At 41.6% G+C, this 23,937-nt stretch overlaps 1 protein-coding gene across 1 annotated transcript in view; it reads left to right on the forward strand.

Moving 5' to 3' along the window:
* galnt18a (UDP-N-acetyl-alpha-D-galactosamine:polypeptide N-acetylgalactosaminyltransferase 18a) overlaps positions 1-23,937 on the forward strand; it is a 111,194-nt gene that overhangs the window by 45,542 nt on the left and 41,715 nt on the right. Inside the window, exons 2-4 of the mRNA XM_071524350.1 lie at positions 12,962-13,163; positions 15,096-15,262; positions 19,336-19,522. Of these exons, the coding sequence (XP_071380451.1) occupies positions 12,962-13,163; positions 15,096-15,262; positions 19,336-19,522 (556 nt within the window). The remainder of the gene's footprint in view (positions 1-12,961; positions 13,164-15,095; positions 15,263-19,335; positions 19,523-23,937) is intronic.

The raw sequence follows: 23,937 nt of genomic DNA on the forward strand, positions 1-23,937 counted from the left end.
GTGTTTTTTTTGTTTTTTTTCTTGTGTATCACCCGTCGTCTTGCTCAGAACACTGTTGTGAGTCACAGTTGGTTTTTGCTCAACTTGTTGTGTGAGGATGAGTAACTTTATGTTGCAAAGATCAGGCGTTTAGAGCTGCTGACTAAGTTTCTGGCCTTATAAATTCCACAATTCTGTAAGGACTGTACTGACCTTTTGGGAGTTTGGCCCATTGGTCACCTTACCCAATATCTGATGAGATGATTGGCACCAAAATCATTTCTGTGTCATAGGCAACTAGCATTATCCTAAAAGTGAGATAATAATATAATAAATAAGTGAGAAAATGAGAGCTTGTAGTTCTAAAGGCCAAGTTATACTTATGCGTCAAAGTGCCAGTATTGCCAGATTTATAGTTCTACATTGGTGATTCTGCGCGTAGGCCGCCGAAACACTAGATGGCAGTGATGTGCTTTGCAGGGGTGAGTAGTAACGCGTTACAAGTAACGCACATGAGTAAAAGGTCTAGCAAGGAACGAGCACTTTTAGTTCCTTTTTTTAAACTGTACTTCTACTCTTTACTCGAGTATATTTTTGAGCCAGTAATCTACTTTTTACTTCACTACATTTGCCATTTATACCTTTGTTACAACTAGTCTGCTCTAAATGCGGGGATTGAGTGGGGGGGGGGGCAGCTCCTCTACTGCAGATGCCAAGTTGCCAGCTGCCTGGAAGAAAAATAAGCTCCACCTGTCTTTTGACCACGATGCGATGATGACGGAGCAAAACCCAGAACAAGAGGCAGCTTCCAACAAATGGGTATCCCCAAATGAAAAATGTGAATGGAGAGAAGTTTTCATTCTCTAGTTGACTGACTGAGGTCTTGGTACAGGGAGTAATACTACAGAACAGAAAATCAGAGTTTTAATTAATTGTATTGTATTCGGTATCTACTGCATTTTGGGGCTGTAATAGGTTTGGTTACTATGATAATGTCTTTAAATACTAGAGTTAAACAGACTTATATTCTGTTTTATAAAGGGCTAAGAAAGTTTTATCAACAAGTGCTGTTTTTTCATTATTTTATACTAAAAACACCCTAAAAAATATTAAAATGGAAAGTAACTTGTACTTTGAGTAATTTATTAACCAGGTACTTTTTTACTTTTACTAGAGTAGGTTTCTCAAATGGTAATTTTCACTTTTACTTGAGTCATTTTTTATGGGAGTAATTGTAGCCTACTTTTACTTGAGTATAGATTTTCAGTACTCTACCCACCACTGGTGCTTTGTTAGCATGGAACTAATAACAAAAGAAGTACTTGTGTTTACATTCTCTGAAACTCATGTTCTGGGATATTTCTCACAGCAAATTCAAGGACATCTGGTAGTCTTAACAATTCGGAGATGAGGTGTCCTACAAATGAACATATTTGTGAACCTCCTCAGCTCGTCTCTCTTCGATCTGCTCCATTGTCTTCACTAGGGACGGACAGCAACTGGATATAGGTGAGGAGGAAAAACGAAGCGGGCCAATCACAGTTCTTGCGGTTTTGCGTCGGCGTTACATTTTATTTATTTATTTAGCACAAAAGAGTAGTAGTAGTAGTACAAAAGTAGTAGTACCAACATCATAAAGAGCATGCAGGGGCTTATGGAGTGTCTCCCTTAATAACAATCATACATAATTACAATATAGTGTAATAAAACCAAACCAAGCAATAAAACAAATCAATAGGTAAAGTAAAGTAGAAAATAAGTAAAAGAATATTAAAAGAACCCAAAAAGAAAAGAGAAGGAAAAGCGGAGTAAAGGGATAAAGAGAGAAAACCAAAAAAAAAAAAGGAAAAGATTAATTAACATGAAGTAATTAATTATACCAAAAAAGGGACAGCAGTATGATCACCTCAAAAAAACATGATGATTGTGAAACAAATACTGTTTGACAGCTTTTTTAAACAGATTGGAGAGGTGCAAGTAAGCAGCACCGTCGGGATAGCTACGGCGCCACTTACACAGAGTATAAATTAGCCTTAAGGCTCAATGGTTAGTTAATATTTATGAGGCTTTTATAGAGTCTTTAGAACTACTTTCAATGGCAGAAGATTTATCTTTCTGCGCGGCTTCGAGCAGAGCTTATTATTTATGTTTACACTGGAAGTTAGCAAAGTTAGCCAGACAGCTTAAGTTTTGCGCTGTTGCTTCGTAATGGACTTCACTAATAATGACGATTAAGATTTTGTTTTCAGAAGTTATGAATCTACAGGTCATAGAATAAAAACTAGTACCAACTTTGGATAACTAAAAGGTTTGCCTTCAAACTTTATATAATGCTAATTGCATAGGCGATTCTAGGCTTTGCCACCAGGGGGTGCAAGGTTAAGAGAGACCAATTATTCATAACCTGGTCATAACTAGGCTACATGACATCAATGCCTGTATATTGAGCTTTGGAAATGCTATAGCAGGATATGACACCACAATCTCACAACAACTCTGCATCACCAAACAAAACCACAAAATCAGCGCCAACACAGCATATCATCACAACAGTCATATAGGCCTAAGCACATAATAATATCCCACAGCTGACAGGCCAAGCCAATATCAACCTTCGCATCGCAAATGCCAGCAACGCATTGCACGTGATGAGCAGCATATCACACTGATATTACATTTCAAGAAAGCACCAACCTCAGCATATAACCTCGGTGTTGATGCAGTCATTTTCATTTGTGTCCGTCTTGTTTTTCTTAGAGAAAAACTGATCAATTGTTTTGTTTCCCCTTTTTGACATTCTTGAACTAGCCTAGCTAACGCAAGACAAACCAAACGGAAGATGACCGTGGTTGTTGTATGTAGCGTGGGTCACGTGTTGAAGAGTTGAGAGGTCATTGTGCAGGTTTACTTTATCCAGATACACGATCGAGAAATTTGCATTAAATAATGTTGAATACAATGAAATATAGAATAACTACGGAATAAAAAAAAAAAAGTTTTTAATTTGATTTTTTAAAATAGTTTAGATGTAGAAATTTCAATGTTTTCATCTGACCACTAGGGGGTGCAATTGCACCCCTTGCACCCCCGGTAAAATCGCCACTGGCTAATTGCATATGATTACTGAACATACATGCTAAATCGTTAGAATGCGCACAGAGTCATTCCTATGTTCCCCAGTTAGGGTTAGGGTTAGGGTTAGTAGGGTTAGGGTTAGGGTTGGGTTAGGTTGGTTGCTTGTAGATTTTTACCCAGAGCCGTGACCACAACTGTTTCAAAGAACAGAAGGGCTTTTTATCAGAGCTATCCAGGTTAGGCACAGGTTAGGGTTAGAGACCTTCAAAATCAAATAAAATGACAACAATTGGTTTTGTTGTGTTTATATAGCTGTTTGGAAGCCTTGTTCCAATAAAAAAAAAAAGGATAATATTTATGAAATATTTTAACTTGAAACGGGTCAAATTTGACCCGAACACAATAGGAGGGTTAATGTGTGTTAACAGAATATTGAACTGGGGAACATAGGACCCTGGGAACATAGATACGCTCCCCATGTGCACTGTACAGAGCTATGTACTGGAGACACAGAGATGACTGTGGTGCCAATAGTAAAGGAGTAGTCCTTTAAGTGTAACTTATGAACCATAAGTACAAGTTTTACATTTCTTTTCAGGCCCTTTCTAATCACTTTTAGCTTCATGTTTGTCTGTTTGCTGTAACCGCCCTTGTCGTTCCTTCATCCCGCCCCGCCACGCTCCCCTCGTCTCACAGCAGAACGTGCAAACGAATGCCGAATGAGATTGAAGAACTTAATATCATTTGTGTCTGATAAGAGGCCGCCTCGTCCTTTCTTCTGTTGTTTTTTTTTTTTTTTTTTTTTTCTCCTGACGTGTGTTTCCCTCAATCTCTTTCCAAGAAATGCCTTTTACAGCAATTACATTTTCCCCCCCTCGCGTGCTTGTATTAGCCAGCGAAACCTTATCAGTAGTGCTGTAACGTAATTAGTTCAGCAGTTGGGTGCCGTCTGTTCCAGCAGAGAGGCATATGGACTTACAGGAAGACCTACTCAAACAATCTGTATTGATTTCAGGAAGGGGACGGCGTGGAAAGTCCAGGTTGCAGTCAAGCTGCAATCACGAAATAGATTACCCTCCCATCATGTATGCTCCCTGTGGTTGTGTGTGTGTGTGTGTGTGTGTGTGTGTGTGTGTGAGTGTCTGAGTGTACGTGCCACTGTCTTTCTGCATGTGTGTGTATCTCCTGAGAGCCGTGATGGATAATGTTGTTGGCCTGACTGCAGAGGAAAGTGATCCATTGTCTTCACACACACACACACACATACACACACACACTGTATACAGAGAGAGAGAGACAAGCAGAAAGAATGACAGCCATTTGCAGAAGCCGTCACCCCATGAAGACAGCAGGAAGTGGGGAAAATGATGGCTGATGGTTTCAAAAGGTTGTTAGCGGCGTAAACGAGGGAAATGGCTTGATAATGGAATCTACTTCCCCCGATCTTTAATCTGCAGCCTGTCAACTATTGTGTTGAAGAGAGGAGAGAGAAAAGGAAAAAAAAAAAAAAGAAAAGAAACATACTGCTTTATTCCACTCGGCAAACAAAAGAGGCTGGGGGTTATCAAAGCAAATTCAGATAAGTCCGCTTGCACAAGAAAATTGCTCGAGCAAAATGGCACTTTTCGACTTTTTTTTTTTTATATTGCGGAAAACTCAACCGCTAAACGTTCCTCGCCTCCCCGTCTGCGTCTCCGTCACTCCCTCTTGTCTCTCTAGTTGTAAGTATAGATTTGAGTAGTCCAGGTGTGATCCATTAACCACATTAGTCACACCGGAGGGGCGAGGAGGAAGACGGAGATCACCATCTGCTCACCGCTTGATTAAATTAATCATGTGTGAACTTTTGCGCAAGGCTGTAGGCCCCGATCTCTCTCTCTCTCTCTCTCTCTCTCTCTCTCTCTCACTCTCTCTCTTTCACTGTCAGTAAGTGTGTGTCATTCTACCCCAAGCGGCGCCACGCAGAACTTGCCGAAATACTTCCACTTGACTTCGGCGAGGTGCGGGTGGGCTCACTTTTTGCCCCAGTTGGGAGGAGCGCGACATTTTGCAGATGACTCTTTTTGGTAGCACGCTCCTGGCAGCTAAATCAAACACGTCAAAAAAAAAAAAAATTTGAAAAGCCACTTTCCGTGCGTCAGAGCTCCCTGTGATATGAGAAGGAGCTGTTGTGTGATTCTGAAGAGGCTCTGACTCAGTACAAAAAGGCAAATGAATTGCCTGTGTTTTCCCCCATGCCTTTTTAAATATTGGAACACAGAAAGCTTTTTCGGAGGCAGATAATGTTGCGGCGCTTGCAGAGCAAATGAGATTCTCTCCACGAAAACAAATTCTTTCAAATCCTCGGGTGTGAGTGGGTGTGTGTTTGTGTTACAAGTGCAAAGCCTGCTGGGATAGGTTGGCTGCGAAGCAAATGTTTCCATGCCGGTTTGATGAGCGGAGTGGAAAGTACATGAAGGAGGGTAGGGAAGTTTAATTGAGTGCGTTTACGTGTGCGCACACACACACACAGCGCCTCGCGGAACGAGCTCATGTCCCATTTAAGGCCTCGATCGGGGATAAGCTGTTTATGTGCATCTTCCTATTGCACACATGAATATCTCCGTATACGTGAATAAACAGAAGATTCCCGATTTTACCGTGTGATTTTATGCAGAGAGTTAAAATCAGCAGCGCACCGCTATGTGTTTAAATCAAGCTTTCACACAGTCAAAAATACTAAGATACGATGTGACCATGCACATCCACAACATGAACATTCATTTCTCAGCTGGAATATACAATTACCCTGAATAACAAGGGGCATATTGATGTGCTTGGACATGCACATATTGTATATTGAGCATTTCGGGGGCGAGCCTTCGAAAAAACTTTGGAAACAAGCTGAATTGAGGCCAATGTTATTGCAAGCAGGGGAAAAGGTTTCCAAAAAAGAAAAAAAGGAAATGCTGGTAGCATCTATTACGGTGACTCATAGACAGCGATGCAGAAATTCTGGGTCCCCAAACAAGATCCACCGCTGAATCATCTCACAGACCCCCCCCCCCCCCCCCCCCCCCAAGTCTCCTCAAAAGACATTCTCCATCGTTTTTTAATGACCACTTTTATTGCGTCTCTGTTTTAATGGACGTTATGTCAGGAGAGACTTTTTCGCAGCGTTTCGCATTTGGCAGGTGGATTGACTTCCGTGCGATAATAGCCCCATTTACACTACATCTGGCGTAAACATGGGTCTTGTCCTCCGGTGTTGCGTCGAGATATGATTTAGCGGAGTTATATTTACACATGCGGCCGTGGCATTAACATGTGCCTGCAGCGCAGACGTTAAAATCGGGCGTCTCTTTTCCCTTTTCCCCACTGAAATGCGGACTGCTGCAGCCGACACCTCCTCCCGTAATATTTATGCCCTTAAAAATTGACAGTAAACGCCTCGTCTCGCTCGTTCCCCATGCGCCGGTATCCTCACAATCCATTTTTGACACGTATGTTGCTAAGCTACCTGCCGCCTTTATTTACCCAGCAAGCATTTGACGGACAGTGTCAAGCCGAAAACAGCTCTGGAAACTGTTTTGAACTGATATCAAAGCTATTTGATGATTGATCTGATTCATCAAACGATGCCGGTAGCGGCTACGGTCGACTACGAACATCTCAACTTTCATTTTGCCGCTGTATTTGGGTTTTCAGTGTTGGTACAGGTAACATCTATTCAAAAGACAATGCTGTAATACTTGAGTCCCATCTTGAAACTGCTTTTCTTGGACTTATCTTGGCCTCGGACATTTGGACCCGCCTATCTAAAACCTTTGGAAGATGTTTTTCCCCCACTGAACTGAACTCTTAATTTATCCCCAGGACTAAACTATTGAATGAATTCCACCAATTACATAGGTTGTGATGCTCTTCAAACTTCCGTGCATTTATTGGACGTTGAAGAGATGTGGATCTACCTGCGAGAGTTCTGCACTAGACCACAGAACTCTCGCAGATAGATCCACATCTCTGTTGATCCTCAAGAAACTCTTGAAGCATTATTTTTACCTTGGGAAACACATGCACATGCTTCATTGCCTATATTTGCTCTTGAATACGACTCGATTTGCTCTTATTTCGGTCTCTACTTGGTCTCGAACCTCCTTTGTACCCACTCTCGACTCCAACTCTGGTCTTAGAATTGACTCGGAATCCACTACGGTTGCCTTGACTACGGCTCTGTGAAAGTGTTCGCTGGGTAAAAGGAGGGTAGGCCATGCGGCACAGGTTGAGATCCGGATGTGAAGCTGCGTTGGAAGTCGCACAGCATGCACCTGCAGCCTGCTGAGCCAACAGGACGGCCCATTCTGCATAAAATGACTCGAGGACATGGCTAGACACCCAGCGGAGTGGCCCATTCCTAATCCATTAGGTTGTGGGGAGTCTGGGGCATATGCCTTCAGGTTCCTAGAGGGATGTGGGATGTATGTGTGTGTGTGTGTGTGTGTGTGTGCTGTCTTGATGCCTCAGCTAATAAAAAAGCTGTGGCTCTGCAAGCTGATGTGACCGAGCGCAGGGTCATCTAGTTTATAGAAGCCGAGGGATGAATACCTTCTGTCACAACCCTTTTATTTTCTCCTCTTCTCCTCGTCATTCTCTCCCTCTCGTCTTTTTTTTTTTTTTTTTACTATTTCCTCATCCTCTCATATCTCCCCTCCGCATTCTGTCACAGCCCTGTTTTGTTTTGTCTCGTTCTCTTCTGGCTCCTCTGGCTTTTTCTCACTCTCTCTCTCTCTCTCTCTCTCTCAGCTCTTCTGCTTTCTTGCTCCGTTTCCCTTTCTCATTCCGTTTCTCGTCTCTTTCAACATTCTGCCACAGTCCTTCTTATTATTTTTTTCCCCCTCCCGTCTTCTTTCTGTCTTTCTCTGGGGTCTGCGAGAGAGGTTGTTCTTTATTTTGTTTTTTTATATTTCTCTTATTTTCCAAAGAGGAACTGTGCATTTGTTGGTATATGTGAAGATTTGGTACTGGGAGAATCTGAGAGGTTTATTGTTTATTTAGTCGTTCTGTCTTGCTTAATGAATGAGGTCCAGTGTCTCATGTATGTCTTATGTAGTCATGCACACACACACACACACACACACACACACACACACACACACACACACACGCACGCACTTGTATTGTCTTACAAGGGACAGTCACTGCGTCTACTGTCCTCCCCTGGCTTGATTCCTCCTCTCCCTTTCTGAACCATTCTAGCCTGCAGTGTGTGTGTGTGTGTGTGTGTGTGTGTGTGTGTGTGTGTGTGTGTGTGTGTGTGTGTGTGTGTGTGTGTGTGTGCCTCTGCGTGTGACGACAGCTGAGTAGACACTGAATGGGAGCCAAGTTCCTATCTCCAACAAGGGCATCACAGGACACTGATACACTGTTTACCATCACAATGCAATCCTGGGTGGTGGCAGACAGAACAGTGTTAAACACACACTAGTGATGCGCGGGTTGGGCTGCCACCCCAAGGTCTTCTGGGTAAACCAGCGGGTCAGGCGGGTTAGGGGCAGAAAAAAAACCTGCGGAATAGCTGAGAGTAGTTTGTGGGCAGGAGAAAGTAAAATAAGTCATGAACAGTATATTCATGGCTGTATTAGCTTATTTTCCATTTTTTTCCCCCCTCTGGCATGTGTGATGGCTCCTCACCTTGGGGTCCTTAGGTCAATTTCCAGCCGCTGCTGCAAACTATCAACCGAGAGCACAAAGATTACAGTGAAGAAAAGGTCAAAACACTTCAAGATTCAAGAAAAACTGAGAAGTCTGGCAAAAATCAAGTCACAGTCAGAGGAAAAAATGGAAAAGCAGAGTATGGGAGAAATGTAGTGAAGTGGTTCAACATGGTGCTGCTAATGAAGATGAGGCAATCTACCTATATAACTTCCCTTAAAGAGGCATCCATTTAAAGGGGCATTATGTAATCTATGACATTTATCGACCTCTATTGGCGACTAGTAGGAATTGTAACAACATTGGCAGGTGTCTGGCACAGCTTACAGTGGCCTGTAATGGACATAAATGATAAAATCACATTTTCATAGAGAGTAATCTAGCGAATTAGATTGAGAGAGATCCAACAGAAATGTTTAGTGAAGAGTTCTTGTCACTATGCAAAATACTGGAGTATTAAAACCTTGGAGCATTGGGAGAGTCTTGAAACTCCAATGGGTGACAAGGTTTTGTACCTTAAGTGAGTTCTGAAATCTCAGCAGCTGGTGAAGTAATCATTGAGTCATTGGTATTGATTGACAACCCTATCAACCCCCCGCAGATATATTATGGTCTGTTCTATGGTCTGTAACCCTAAACCTAAACCTAACCATAAACATTCACTTACCTTACCTAACTCTAACCCTGTATAGCACAGGGTTAGAGTTAGGTAAGGTAAGTGAATGTTTATGTTTATGGGGCAGTAAAGATCTTGCTCTTCACTACATGCCTAATCCTAACCCCAAAACTCAAAGTCCTAACACTTAAATAGACCCTTTAAGAACACACACACACACACACACACACAAATAATCGTGAATCCTATGAATATGCCTGTACCTCCATGCAGACTAGCCGTAATTGTGCTTAGTCATTTCCTCATTAGTTCAATAAGCTTTTCGTTGACAGCCCCCCCCTTGTTCGCCCACACACACACACACACACACACACCTCTCTCACCTCACCACGATTCAACTTGATTTCCCCTGACTTGCTAGACTCCCCCCTGCGGAGGCTCGCTGTAGCTTAGATGGGGAGCCGGGTCCGACTAAATAAATGATGAAATATGTCGGACTCAGCGCGGGGGCCAGGACACAACACACTCCCTGGATTCTCAACAGCAGCATCAAGGAAATTGCACAGATGTCTCACACCGGCGGTACGATGTGTCTCTTGAGAAATGAGGGTCAAAACATTTATCGTACGGGGGGTCACCTGTGCCAAAAATGCAGTGACATACGCTCTGGATAAAAGCATCAATCCAATGAAATGAAATGGCTCTTTCGGCTTTTCCCCCCTACGATATTCTCTTTGCCATCAGCCTTTCGACTTAAAAAGGAACCCAAAGGCGGTACGATGCATCTCTTGAGAAATGAGGGTCAAAACATTCATGGTACGGGGGGTCACCTGTGCCAAAAATGTACCTACATACACTCTGGATAAAAGCATCAATTCACTGAAATCATATGGCTCTTTTTGGCTTTTTCCCCCCTACAATATTCTCTTTGCCATCAGCCTTTCGACTCAAAAAGCAACCCAAAGGCGGTACGATGCATCTCTTGAGAAATGAGGGTCAAAACATTCATGGTACGGGGGGTCACCTGTGCCAAAAATGTACCTACATACGCTCTGGATAAAAGCATCAATTCACTGAAATCATATGGCTCTTTTTGGCTTTTTCCCCCCTACGATATTCTCTTTGCCATCAGCCTTTCAACTCAAAAAGGAACCCAAAGGCGGTACGATGCATCTCTTGAGAAATGAGGGTCAAAACATTCATGGTACGGGGGGTCACCTGTACCAAAAATGCACGTACATATGCTCTGGACAAAAGCATCAATCCAATCCAATCTAATGGCTTTTTTGCCTTTTTTTTCCCCCTGATATTCTCTTTGCCCTCAGCCTATTGACTCAAAAAGGAACCCAAAGTAGGGATAAAATGAGGCTACTTAAAACTACTCAAAACTAATAAATGCCTCACAATGCATTTGAAGTGAAGGGTTACACAAAACCATTCACAGTGCTTTCAGGCTGCTTATTATCAGGCAATGAGGGGACTTGAAGGGAGGCTGCATTTTCCCCCCACGACGAGAGCATTAAGCACGTTATTGCCAAAGGGGAAAGTAGTGCTCTTCAGACTAATCAAAAGCCCATTCGACCTGAGTCTTTTTTTTTTTCAAAGAAGAGGAGGCACTTCACAGTCTTGTCTTTCAGCCGGCCTGTGTTGGTGGTTTGCGGGCGGAAATATTGTAGGAGAACTGCAGGAAAGAGAAAAGACAGAAAAAAAATACAATGTATAGTCTTGACTAATTTAGGGTGTGTTTGATTTATTTAGGCTTGGTTCTTTCAAGTTAATATAGATCAAGTATTCTCTGGAACCTCATACCTCATCAAATTCAACCTCATCGTTTGTTTTCCTTACTCAACTGAAAATGACTGAAACTGCATTTTGGACTGCATGTCCATACACTTTCCACCTCTTGGACGCCCGTACACTCTTGGAAGTTCACTTATACTTTCAGTCTTATGAATATTTCATTCTCTCAAAAGATCGGGACAAACGGACTGCATTCAAATTCCAGCCGCTCCTTCGACCCAGATCTGCCATGTTAAGTCATAATAGGTGACGCAGATGCAGCTTACCCTACCGAGACGCATCCGTCTTTTGAATAACGACTAACGAGCTAGAACGAACGCGCTCTCTCGGCCGGTTTCACCCATTCGCACGTTTATAATACAATGTAAATATTTCACAACGCCGCCGGCATGCGTTCTCTTGTTAGCAAATATTTCTCCATACAGGCCTCAAGCATGTTTTCTGTTCTCGTTGTTATGCGCGGGAAGCAGCCGGGTGCACATACAGCACGGAACAGTACAGTGCTTGTATAAAAAAAAAAAAAAAAATATGGTTACCTTGGGCATGCGAAAGGATTTGAGTCCACCTCGACTAGAAATAGATCAGCGTGACTGCCAGAATGAAGTATTTGTAATAACAATGAAAACCCCCTGTATGTTTCTCGCATCCCATTCGCGTCCGCGCTGCAGAAATTATTATTATTTCACTCCCTGAGCCAACGGGTTTGTTTGATAACTAGTGTGCGGTCACAGTGGATTCTCCTGCAGTGAGTAGAGCTGGAGGAAGTTCATTTGTCACTTAGTTTCTCCGCAGTGTAACGCCAGCTAACGGTCACAGTGCTTGGCAATGCAGTAGTTAAGACAGTGATGGGGCTTGGGAGAAAATGGGTTGTTTAGGAGCAGCAAAACTAAAGGGATATACGCTTAAATATCCAAGTATATTCACTCCAAAATACAGATATAGTCCTTCCGAAAGGCAGTAACTTCTCTCTCTCTCTCACTCACACTCTCTTTCTTTCACACTCTATCTCTCATTCTCTCTCAATCACTCACTCTCTCACACTCTCTCTCTTTCACACTGTCTCTCACTCTTACTCTCACACTCTCTCTCTTTCACACAATCTCTCACTCTCTCTCAATCACTCTCTCTCACTCACTCTCCCCCCCCCCCCTCTCTCTCTCTCTCTCTCTCTCTCAATTCAATTCAATTCAGTATGCTTTATTGGCAGATGAGCAATATTGCCAAAGCGTCAAGGATAATAATGAGATAGAAAAAAAATACAATTCATTAAATAAAATAAAATAAATTACTGAAAACAACAAGAAAATGGCAGAAAACAGTAAACACACTCTCTCTCACTCATTCTCCCTCTCTCTCTCCCTCTCTCAAATTCAACTTCAACTGTTGTACTGCTTTGTATTTCAAATGAGGTCGAATGCAACATTAACTAACATTTACATAATAATGAATAAACAGTAATCCAACGAATATCGACAATCATATCAACAACAGTATAATCAAAAGCAGTTCAGTAACGTTACAAATTCAGTTCAATTTTGCAATTCAATTCAGTTGATAGCAATATTGGCAAGAGAAGAACTTTTTTGAAAGAGTAAATAGATAGAAAGGGAAAAAAAGGAAAGGAGGGTAACTCTGTAACAGACAATACATTTTCAACATTTATATGTTGAATCCCTCTCTCTCTCTCTCTCAGTGCGTGTATCAATATCTCTTAAGGAGTAGATTTGGGTTGCTGTGAATTCTGCTCCCTCACCTTCTCTCTCTCTCTCTCTCTCTCTCTCTCTCTCTCTCTCTCCACAGAGACGCCTCAGAAGGACGGCGAGGACCCAGCGGCGTCCTCGGACTCGTCCCCCGCCTCGTCACTGTTCGACCACTGGGGTCACGACCTCGGCCCGGAGAGCCGCAGGGTCGCCCTCAAGAAGTTCCGTTACTACGGCTACAACGGCTACCTTAGCGACCGCATCTCCCTCACCCGGCCCATCCCGGACTTCCGGCCAGATGGGTCAGTCGATCGAGTCACATGACTTGGACTCAATTTTAATTGCTTGAGACTTGACTTGATGCATGAAGAGAAGTCTTGAGACTTGACTTGACTTGGGTTCTGGTGACTTGGGACTTGACTCTGACTTGTACTCTGATGACTTGAAAAGGTTTCTAAAGTCTTGACTTGAGATCTTGTGTTTGTGTAAATGACTCAGATTGAAAGTGATGAGATTTGTTCCAGTAGACGACTGAATTTAAATTCTGTTTTCTGAATTTGTATGGAATGATTGAATTTATTGAAGTTGAAACTGATTCTAGAAATCAAACTCATGATGCACCACATTGCATTGAAAAGTCCTAGATATTTAGTTTTCTTTAAGATATTAAATTGATACTGGACTCTTGATTTGTTCTGACTTGACTTGCTGTTCTACATTTAGACTTGAGACTTGACATTACGTAATGACTTGGACTTGACTTGCTAATCTACATTTAGACTTGGGACTTGACTTGAGACTTGTGCCTCAAGACTTGAGACTGACTTGGGACTCAAGCGTTTTCTCATCAATCATGTTTTTTGGAAACATTTGTCACATTTATGCCTCTCTCATTCCTTCTGAAGAAACACAAGACAGTGTGTTACAGTTTTTCTTGATTGCCAAGACACATTTCTTGAAATCATGCTCCATTTCCCAAAACTCTAAACACAAATGCATAACTGCACACTCATCTTCACAAACTTCAAACTTCCATGTCAAAACCAAACTCTCCACTCAAAACCATGTAATCTTACATCTAAACCAAACTTTGCCTTCAGACATCACACAAAAGCCATCAAATACACATACACTACAAAGTAGCCATTACACACTGGTGAGATCAATTCAGAACACTACTGTAAAAACCTGTTACTGCAGTGAATAATGGCACTTATGGTTTTCCCCCAGAACAACCTCTTTACATGATGAACACAATATAAAGACACAACACATGTATACATTTTCAACATTTTTAATTCCGCTATGTACTGTAGTAAAATAAACTGAAATTGAGTGAAAAAGTAAATGTACCGCAAAAATATGCAACTGATAAAGAACGTAGAATACAGTAAAATAATTTCCATGTATTTACCAATATAAACCAATTTAAAAAAAAACAGTTTGTACATAAAGAAAGAAATCACATTTATTCTGCCTCAGCATCCCAATTTGAGAATCTCATCAGAAACTATTTGTCTCCTTGCCCTTGCCCTTCCACCTCCACCTCCTCTCCTGTGTCCTCTTCCTCTACCTTCAGGTCTTTGTGGATCCATTGTTCCAAAACAAGTAAACTGACCCATGGCCCTTTTATCTATCTATCTATCTATCTATCTATCTATCTATGTATTTATCCTGAGGTTCTGATTGGTGTGTGAACAATTTTGACTCTTAGTGTTTGCGCCTGGGGAATTGTGTGTCAATTGGGTTTGAGCTGTGATGACTTGAGTTAATGATATGGAATGCCAGTGCTTTCTAAATAAGCACATGGTGCAGCCAGTGATATATGAAGGGATTTGTGTGTAGAGTTTTTCACAAAAAGTTCAACAAATGTGAATCATGTGTGAAAACAGGGGAATAGTGTTTATAGTTTTGGGAAATGGGTTTCTCTTTTGGTAGATGGCATCATGGTTTGGGATGTTTAGTTAGTAGGCCCAGTTATAGTGTGTAAGCGATCGAGAAAAACTGTAATTACATGGACTTGACTTGCTAATCTACATTTAGACTTGACTTAAGACTTGTGCCTCAAAACTTGAGACTGATTTGGGACTCAAGCATTTTCTCATCGATCATGTTTTTTGGAAACATTTGTCACATTTATGCCTCTCTCGTTCCTTCTGAAGAGACACAAGACAGTGTGTTAAGACAGTCGGACCCGTCCTCTCATCCTCTCGTTTATCTCTCTCTCTATCCAGATGCAGGAACATGTCCTACTCCTCGGACCTCCCCCAGCTCAGCGTCATCTTCATCTTCGTCAACGAGGCCCTGTCGGTGCTGCTGCGCTCCGTCCACACGGCCATCCAGAGGACCCCGCCCCACCTGCTCAAAGAGATCGTGCTGGTGGACGACCACAGCAACAGCCGTAAGAACCATAAACCATAAATCTTCTTTTATGGTATCTTTATCTCTGGCATGCTCGATTTTCTGCATCCTTTTTTTTTTTACACTGAATTTCTCTCTTTTTGTGGGCTGCAGTGGTTCATAGATTGAGTCCGAGACAGAAAAAATCTCTACGTTTACATGAACATTAATGAGCCGATCTTAACCTAATTAAGGCAATGCTGCGACTCGAGCAAATGTCATGCTAAGGCCTTATGCTAATTATCTCAGTTTTTATTTTAATTAGAGTGAGGTCATAGTCGTTGTGAGCATAGCCCGGTTAAAGGAAAAATCCAGCCTCGGATACTGTCGCACTGTTATATACCATGAGTCTGTGATGTTCAGTGCATTCCAGGAGTTGTTTTTGTGATGATTTTGTGGTGTACCTACTTTCCTTCAACCTGCTTCGTCTACTTCTACTTCAGTTAGTGATTTCCTACATTTCCCAGAATGCCTTTCGACAAAACCCAGAGAACAGACCTGAACTTGTCACATTCAGCTATGGGTGTTATGTGTAGCTGGAGAGAGTAATAGCGATATCAACAGCAATAGTAACAGCAAGAGAGTACGAGTTTTTCCAATCGGCTGTGCCACATACTCAGAACCCAAACATAGCTTGTTGCTGCATTGCATTCTGGTCTACTGAGTCTCCGGTTGATGGAGAATTGGCGTCTTTGTAATCTATTTGATTGTTGAACATCGCTGCAAAATGCTGAGTCTAGAAAGAAGCTTCTTCATTGATTCTAAGGCAGTGATTCTCAACCTTTTTCATATCAAGGACCCCTAATTTAGTCTACATTTGGGCCTCGGACCCCCATTTGATGAGATTTTGTGTCCCGGACCCAAATATGCGAATATTTTTATTGTTAGATATGATTTTGTCCAGAATTCCATGACTATCTGTATTGTAGGTAGAGAGATAACAGAGAAACTATGATCAAAACAGTCACTCTTCTACATTCTCTAATTGTGTTAACTTCTTGTAAATGAAATAATGCTGAAGTTTAGTTTAAATTTGCCTGGGGACCCCCTGGAACCCCTTCAAGGACCCCTGGTGGTCCCCGGACCCCACGTTGAGAAACACTGTTCAGGTTTTAGATCGCTGAAACACTTTCTACTATCACTCTCCATTGTAGCTGCTGGAAATATCTCATGTCACATTGTCTACATTTTGTAACAGAGTTCAAGAGTTTTAGGGTGGATTTGTCCTTTAACACACCTGGATTTCTACTCAAATCTTTCGAATGATTTGCCCGTGTTGATTTAATTCTCACCAGTTTTATGAATGCTTTTCCCCCCACATCACAGAGCGACAATCTAGGCAGCCAGACTCAGATAATTAAGTACTGGCTGCTATAGGTGAGCACAGAAATGACACCGCTTGGACTTGTCTATATTTCACGTCCTTCTTGTTTTATATTCTGCTTTGTCCGGTGCACAAGATCAAGACATGTGGAGGCATTAGCTGCATCACTGGTATATGAAAACAGATTTAAACCTTCTCACGGCACAGTCAAAGCCCCGGTCTGACTCGTCTGCAAGAGGACCGGGCTTTAATAATTGCATCACGTAGTACGGGACATATTTCACTGCCGCCAAATCTATAATTACCATTATGAGAAATATGTCTCTGTTACCGTCGCCTGCAGATTTTATGGGTCTCTCACTGCTCCTCTGTTCTTCAATAATATATCAGTTAGTTTAGTTATGGTAGCTGCACAGTGTTGAATGCTGATTAGCAGAGCAACCAGAGGGATAAATAGATTTTACATTTTACCTCAAATTATTCCCTGCTAATGTATTACACTGTTCAACTGCACAATTCGGGAGGAAATATGATTTAATGCAAATGCTTTGAATAACAATTCCATGGCTGATTAAAGTTAACTCAGTGAAAGTGCATGATCATTACTGTTCCTTATTGATCGTAGATTGCGTAATTATGACAAATGAGGGTAAACTGGGGCTACTTGAAGACAAACGTGGAAATACAGTCACGTCCATTATGCTCTGCCACCAGAATAGTAAATTGCTAGTGACATCAGAGTCTGTATTCATGAAGCCTTCGAGGAAGTGCTGATTGAAGAGCCATGCAAACCTCTATTAAAGTCACACTGAAATGAAAAATTACTTTTTCGACCTGTTAGCCAATTCTTCCCATCGTATCATATCCCTATGTACACCTATTTAACAATAAATGTCATAAAACTGACAAAACTTTAACTTTATTTTTATTTTTTAAATCAAAATCCCTTTACTTTTACTTCCTGGAAACTGGTGTATTTTACCAGTCGCCATACATAGAAATTCCAATAATACCATCACACATTTTTTAATGACACCCCCCACCATCCTTCCCCATCATAGAAAACCTGCAACTTCGCAACTTTCAAAGTGACAAAGTGGCAACAATACAAAATATGTCAGATTACGGAAGCACGACACTGTCAAAATGCAGTTTCCTTGTGACTTTACAGTAAGGTTAAGACGTATAAGCTGGTCCCAGATCTGCACTTTTATTCTCAGATATGGTGTGGGTATGACTGGACCATTTGATTATAAAAGCAAGAGTGAGAGAACCTTTACTTTGGGACCTAAAACAGGTCACAAGTCTGGTGTTTATAGGTTTTTAAAGTCACACTGAAACCATAAAATCTACAACATTTGTATTTTCCTGTATTCTTATATCAAAATCCCATTACTTTTACTCCCTGGAAAACAGTGTTCACACTTTTGAATGATCCTTCCCTGCCTTATGTCCCATCCTGTTTCAACAGGATCACATCACATCACATCACATCACATTAAGGAAGCAAGATGCCCTCAAAATGCGGTTTCATTGTGATTTAAGGGCCCATAGTGAGACTAGAGTTGCTCAGTTTTGGGTCCTTGGCCCTAGATGTAATGTATTCTCAACATAAAACTGTACACAAGTGTTTCAGCAACATCAGAGGCACTTTTTCCTATTTGCGAGGACGCATCAATCAATTCCTCCACTCCAGTGAGCATCTCCTAACCGTCTTCCTCGCTCTGAGCTCAGGCAGTTCTCACATGATGTCTCCTCAGATGAATATAACTTCATTTTAATGGACTCATGGCGGAGCGGGGCTCTTGTTGTTCAGACCGTCAACTACACTCGGGTAAAAAAAAAAAAAAACTTTTTTTGACGCCGCGGTTCAGATGTCTGCAAATTAATTGGCAAACTCGGCGCGCTTGATTTAACGATTGGATTTTTGGTCCGGGGCTCGCCCATTAGGAGGTGATCTCATATGAACATACAACACCGTAAGGTGCTTTTCATATACTCCCAACTCCATTTTTAAATGAGCCAGGTTTCTTCCAGGTCAGCAGCAAACTGTGGCTCATTAGAGGAAAACAGAGAGAATGGAGAGTCTGGGCTGATGGTAATAATGAATAGAGAGGGGGAGCGGCAGCCGTAGCCTGTGGGCAAGATTACAACACAGACAGGAATCACACCGAGGAAATGAAGATGTTCGCTGTTCCACTGTGGGCAGTCTGTGTGTGAATGTGTGTGTGTGTGTGTGTGTCTGTCTGTCTATCTACCTTCATGCATGCATAAGACATATATGAAACATTAAAATCCTTCATCATGCGAAACAGAAACAAGACTTGGGAGAAAACATTAATATATGCAGTAAAAGTGTGTGTGTATGTGTGTTTGGTTTCTTTGGTGTGTGTGTGTGTGTGTGTGTGTGTGTGTGTGTTTCTTACCTGGCAGTATACAGGTTTTTCTTGTATAGATTTTTGTTTTCAGCCTCGAAAGGAGACTTGTACTTATTGTCTTTTGTTCATTTTATTAGGTTAAAAGCACTAATTCTAAATGTATCTGTTTGGGGAAATGGTAAATAAACTGGTTAATAGAGAAAGACGCACACACACACACACTTTCTCTCTCCCTCCGCCCAGTGGAGCTGAGAGAGTTTCTGTGGAGGTTTGTCGATGAGATCAATGCTGCAACAGGCTTCAGTAAGTTTGCCTTAATGTTTAATGTCTGTGTGTGTGTGTGTGTGTGTGTGTGTGTCCCTCGCTCTCCAGTGGAGCTGAAGGAGCACCTGCAGAGCTTCGTGGACGAGACCAACGCCCAGCACGGTCCGGGATTCGTCAAGCTGGTCCGCCACGACAAGCAGGAGGGCCTGATCCGGTCCAGAGTGAGCGGGTGGAGGGCCGCCTCCGCCCCCGTCGTCGCTCTGTTCGACGCCCATGTGGAGTTCAACGTCGGATGGTGAGCAGCTGGCTTCGCTTCATATGAAATCATGGTAGCGATGTGCTGTATGTCCTACATCCACAACTTAAAGAGGAACTCAACCTCAAACCCAAATGTGTCTAAAGGCTGACATCTAATGGTAAAAAAGCATGCTACTGCTATTGGCTGATCTTTGGTACCAGGTGATGACACCTTCTAATAGAGAACAACAGGTGGTGACATCACCTGGCACCAAAGATCAGCCAATAGAAGATGGCCATGTCAGTAGCATGCTTTTTTACCATTAGACTGGCGGCCCCAAATGGCCGCGAGATGTAACTGTTTGAGAAATTTGAACTTCAATACCCAGAAATCATGTAATGTGGGTGGATTTGGGAAAATAGGGTCTCAATTAGGGGGGATGGGACGCTCTTCTCTGTTGCAGGTGTGTTTTTACATTAAAAAAAAAACTTTAAGCTTTAACCAGGTGCTTGATATACCGGGATAATGAAAAATAAATGAAAAATGACGATGACCAAACACTGGTGAGATGCTGAATGTTAGGATTTATTCAGCAGCCAGTTTGTTTGGAAGGTTGCTGTCTAAATCACAAGGGGGGTTGCAAAAGGGTCGGAAATTTTCTGGTAAATTCCCAGAAAATTTCCATGGGAAGTTAAGCTTGGGGATTTGGGAAATTTTACCGAATTTCAATAGGAAATGTTAGCTTATATTAGTGAGCTTTAATTTATTTGGAAAATATAAAAAAAATTCTAGGCAATTCTAGATATTGTAGCATGTTTTGGTGAAAACATGCCCATTTAATGGGAATTCAGTTGAATTGCATGTTTCCAGGCTAAATGTCTGCATTTTACAGATTTATGTTGAAAAGGTCTTTGGAGATTATTATTCAACATTTTTATTTTTTTATTCAGTGAAAATCCCATGTAAAGAGTCACTCATTTAATTAAAGTTAACTAAATAGTCGATTTTTGATTTCTATTAGAGGGTTTACATTTATGTCTTCTTATGATAAAGCAAAGGGTTTATATTTCTGTCTGCATATGATAGGGTAAACACAGCCTGTGCAAATAACCCCCACAATTTCCTTAATTCCCGTATATTCCTGTTAATTCCCATGGAAAATTTCCCCCCTCTGAACATTCCTGAATTTTGCAACCCTAATAAGCGGCATCAATTCAGTGTGTGGATATTTCTTCTTCTTCCTCAGGATGTATCAGTTCAGAACAGACTTAGGGTGTGGAGGGGGGGGGGGGGGGGGGTAATGTGTGGGGAGATCAAGGGGGCTTAGTGCGGAATTTGAACATGAAAGGTTGAGAAATCATGTATTTATAAGTTGGGTCGTGAAAGGATCGCTCCAGTTTTTGTTTGGCGTGAGATATTCAGATGGTTCCTTGTGAGAGAAGTATGAAGAACTGGTGAAGAACTGCAAGCCATGGTTTGGTTTTCTGGTAAATTAGCCATAAATATAAGTGCAAAATATAACCACAGATAGAATTAACATGAATAGGTGTCCCAGAGGCAGCTGTGTTATGTTTCAGATTTTGGGTCAATTTGGGGATTTTGAGTGTTGTCGATTTTAGATGAGTAACAGCGATTTGGCCAGTCGCCCCTGATGTAAACAGACAAGCAGAGGTGGTTGACATGGATTTTGTTGTGGAGTGTTTGAGGCTATTGTGCTCCAGGAAGGCCTAATTAACCCTGCGGCCCAGTGGTTGTTCTCTTTGTCTTCCATTCCACCCGGTATTAACCTGTAGCCCGGGTGATCGCGCTGCAAAAACACTTGTAATCCAGACAAATCTGGCCACATTAACAACAAAGTCGAAAAAGCCGATGCATCTCCAGTCCACATAATGAAGGTGGGAGGCTTGGATAGTAACAGCCTCGTCAAAAACGTGTTCTCAGGATACAATCTGCGATTTAACGAGGACAATCCAACTTTAATGTGTAAATGGCTTCTTTGAGTGTCAATTCTGCAAAAATTGAGAAACTGTGTATTTAAACTTTTTTCTTTTTTTTCTTTTTTTTTTGGGACATTTTAGTAATGGTTCCAGTCTGTTATTATCGAGCGTCCCATCTGGTGTTCCCAGAAAGAGAAAATGAGTGGTGACTGAGGCGAAGAGCTTCTAGTTAAATGGTTGAAGACACATGCAGATTGTGTGAGAGGCTGGGCAGGGGAAGTTATTTCATTGCTGTAAAATGCTGTAAAAAAAAAAAAAAAAAAAAAAATCCACCAATTTTGTTTTATATTTGAGTCATTTCTCACACGTCGAGTTCTGAGACGAGAAACGTGTTTGAGTGTTTATTTGATATCTAATGAATTTGAAGTTATATTCACAGCGGTTCGTTTCTACTGATTTGTCATTTTCATAAGCTTAAAAAAAATCTAAATTGAGACACAGAGTGGGTTAATAGTTCAGTGGGCAGGTGTGTGAGTCAAGGTAGTCCGGGTCCCAGCTGCTGTGACTCTCTTCCAGTGGTTTTGCAGCTAGTTTGCCTTGGAGCGGGCTCAGGTGCGCTTTGAGATTTCCGAAGCCGAGAAAATGAAAAAAAAAAAAACCTTTGTTGAACCTTATTTAAATTTGTCATTCATCCCGGCTTGTGAATCACATATGTTCCCAAAGGTGCGTGTGCTTTGCGGGCCTTCTCCAGCGTTCGTTCGAATATTCACCCACGTGTTCGTATGTTCGTACACGGCTTGGTGTGTGTGTGTGTGTGTGTGTGTGTGTGTGTGTGTGACACCCGCGGAGTAATCAAGCGGCGTGTCCTGTCAGTGCCGTGCTGCGGGTTTTCGTGTCTTCTTTAATCACGCCGCGCCGCGATATTAACGATGTCGAGGACCGGCCGCTTTAATCGAAGCCGACGTCGTGTTGGACAGGGAGCAGCTGCGTTGGGTTTTTTTTTGATGAATGAACCGTTTCCCTATACTCTGAAGAGTCATTAGGTTTTAAAATTACACTGGACAGCCCAATCTCGCCTACTGAAAAGTGGGTGAGAGTACAACAGTACAACAGCGATGACATATTGGGGACTCGTGTAGCATAATCAATCCTCTGCCGTCGCTGTAAACAACCTGAATCTGTTCCAGTCGCCTGTTAGAGCTGCGGAGGCTGCGTTCACACTACAGACGAAAGTTACAGTTCTGATTTTTTTTACTGCACATATGACGCAAATTTGATGTTTTTCTAATCAGTGTGAACACCAAAAAGCTGCAATGGAGTGGATTTTTTTCTCAATTCCCGACTGGACCTTATGGATATGTGCTACAAGGGTTAGATCCTGAATGACATGTGATTTGAACATTCATATCAGAATTCAGCAGCATTACCATGACAATAAGTAAATCTTCCATCATTCACCTGAGGCCGTTATTGTCGTAATTTTGGCGCTACAGCAGCTTGGCTGAGCAGTGGTAGCATGAGATAACAACCGGTATTATTATATATCGTGGTAAAAAACAATAATGCTTATGACAAAGCCATTCATTTTTATTAACATGACCACTGCAATAACTGTGGCTCTTGTTTCTCATCATTAATTTTTTATTTTCCCCAAAAGGAGAAGCCCTCTAATTTTAGATGCTGTTATTTTGATTTTTATTGTTGTGTTGTTTGAAACTATCCTCAGTTTCTATAAGCTAAACCAGCATTTTATAATTTTGCTATTTAATAAAAAGTCAACTTGTGATTAATATGATAAATTAATTTTTAAATGTTTGAAGCATATTACAGTACTGTTTTTAAAGTTTTAATCTTTTTAATAACTGTCGAGATATCATACATCGAGATAATTTTGGTCAAGATAATCAAACTATGAAATGTTCATATGGGCACAGGCAGTGGTGTAGTGGTGCCTGGAGAAGTGGGTATACTTTTAATTTATGCCCAAAATGTTTTTTTTTAAAGCGGCCCGTCCAGCAAAGGATAAACGCCCTGTGTTATAAACAGTGACATACTCTTGCATATTTAGTTCACCCAAAAATGGGCCAGTAGGCTAGTATTTGCACATTGTCACTTAACTTCTGCTGCTTGACTTCAGAAGTAAGGGTAATTATGAAATTAACATTAGCCACAGAAGCAGTGCAGATTTTGCAATCAATACTGGCCCACAGACTATAGGGTGAGACAACTACATAATTATGCATTTTGAGTGAACCATTTCTTATTCCTTAGTCCATCCACACATGAAAATTGGACAACTATTCTCTCACCTTGCAAGTAGTCTATGGGCCAGTAGTTTCTTTTGTAAACTGTCTCTTGGAACAGCTGATTTGCAACAGATAGTGTAGGCCAGAGTGTGCCACCATTATAAAATTAACATTATTAGTCAAGGGGCAGTTTGCAAATATTAGTGGTCCTACACAGGCCTAATGCATGAATAGAAGATATATTCAAGATGAGGCAAACATGGTGTTTCAGTCAGAGATTAGTTTATTT

Source organism: Centroberyx affinis, unplaced genomic scaffold (assembly GCF_046629955.1).
Source record: "Centroberyx affinis isolate AG114_WGS23_722 - 3 ecotype Tasmania unplaced genomic scaffold, CSIRO-AGI_Caff_v1 ptg001184l_1, whole genome shotgun sequence".
Taxonomy (NCBI): domain Eukaryota; kingdom Metazoa; phylum Chordata; class Actinopteri; order Beryciformes; family Berycidae; genus Centroberyx; species Centroberyx affinis.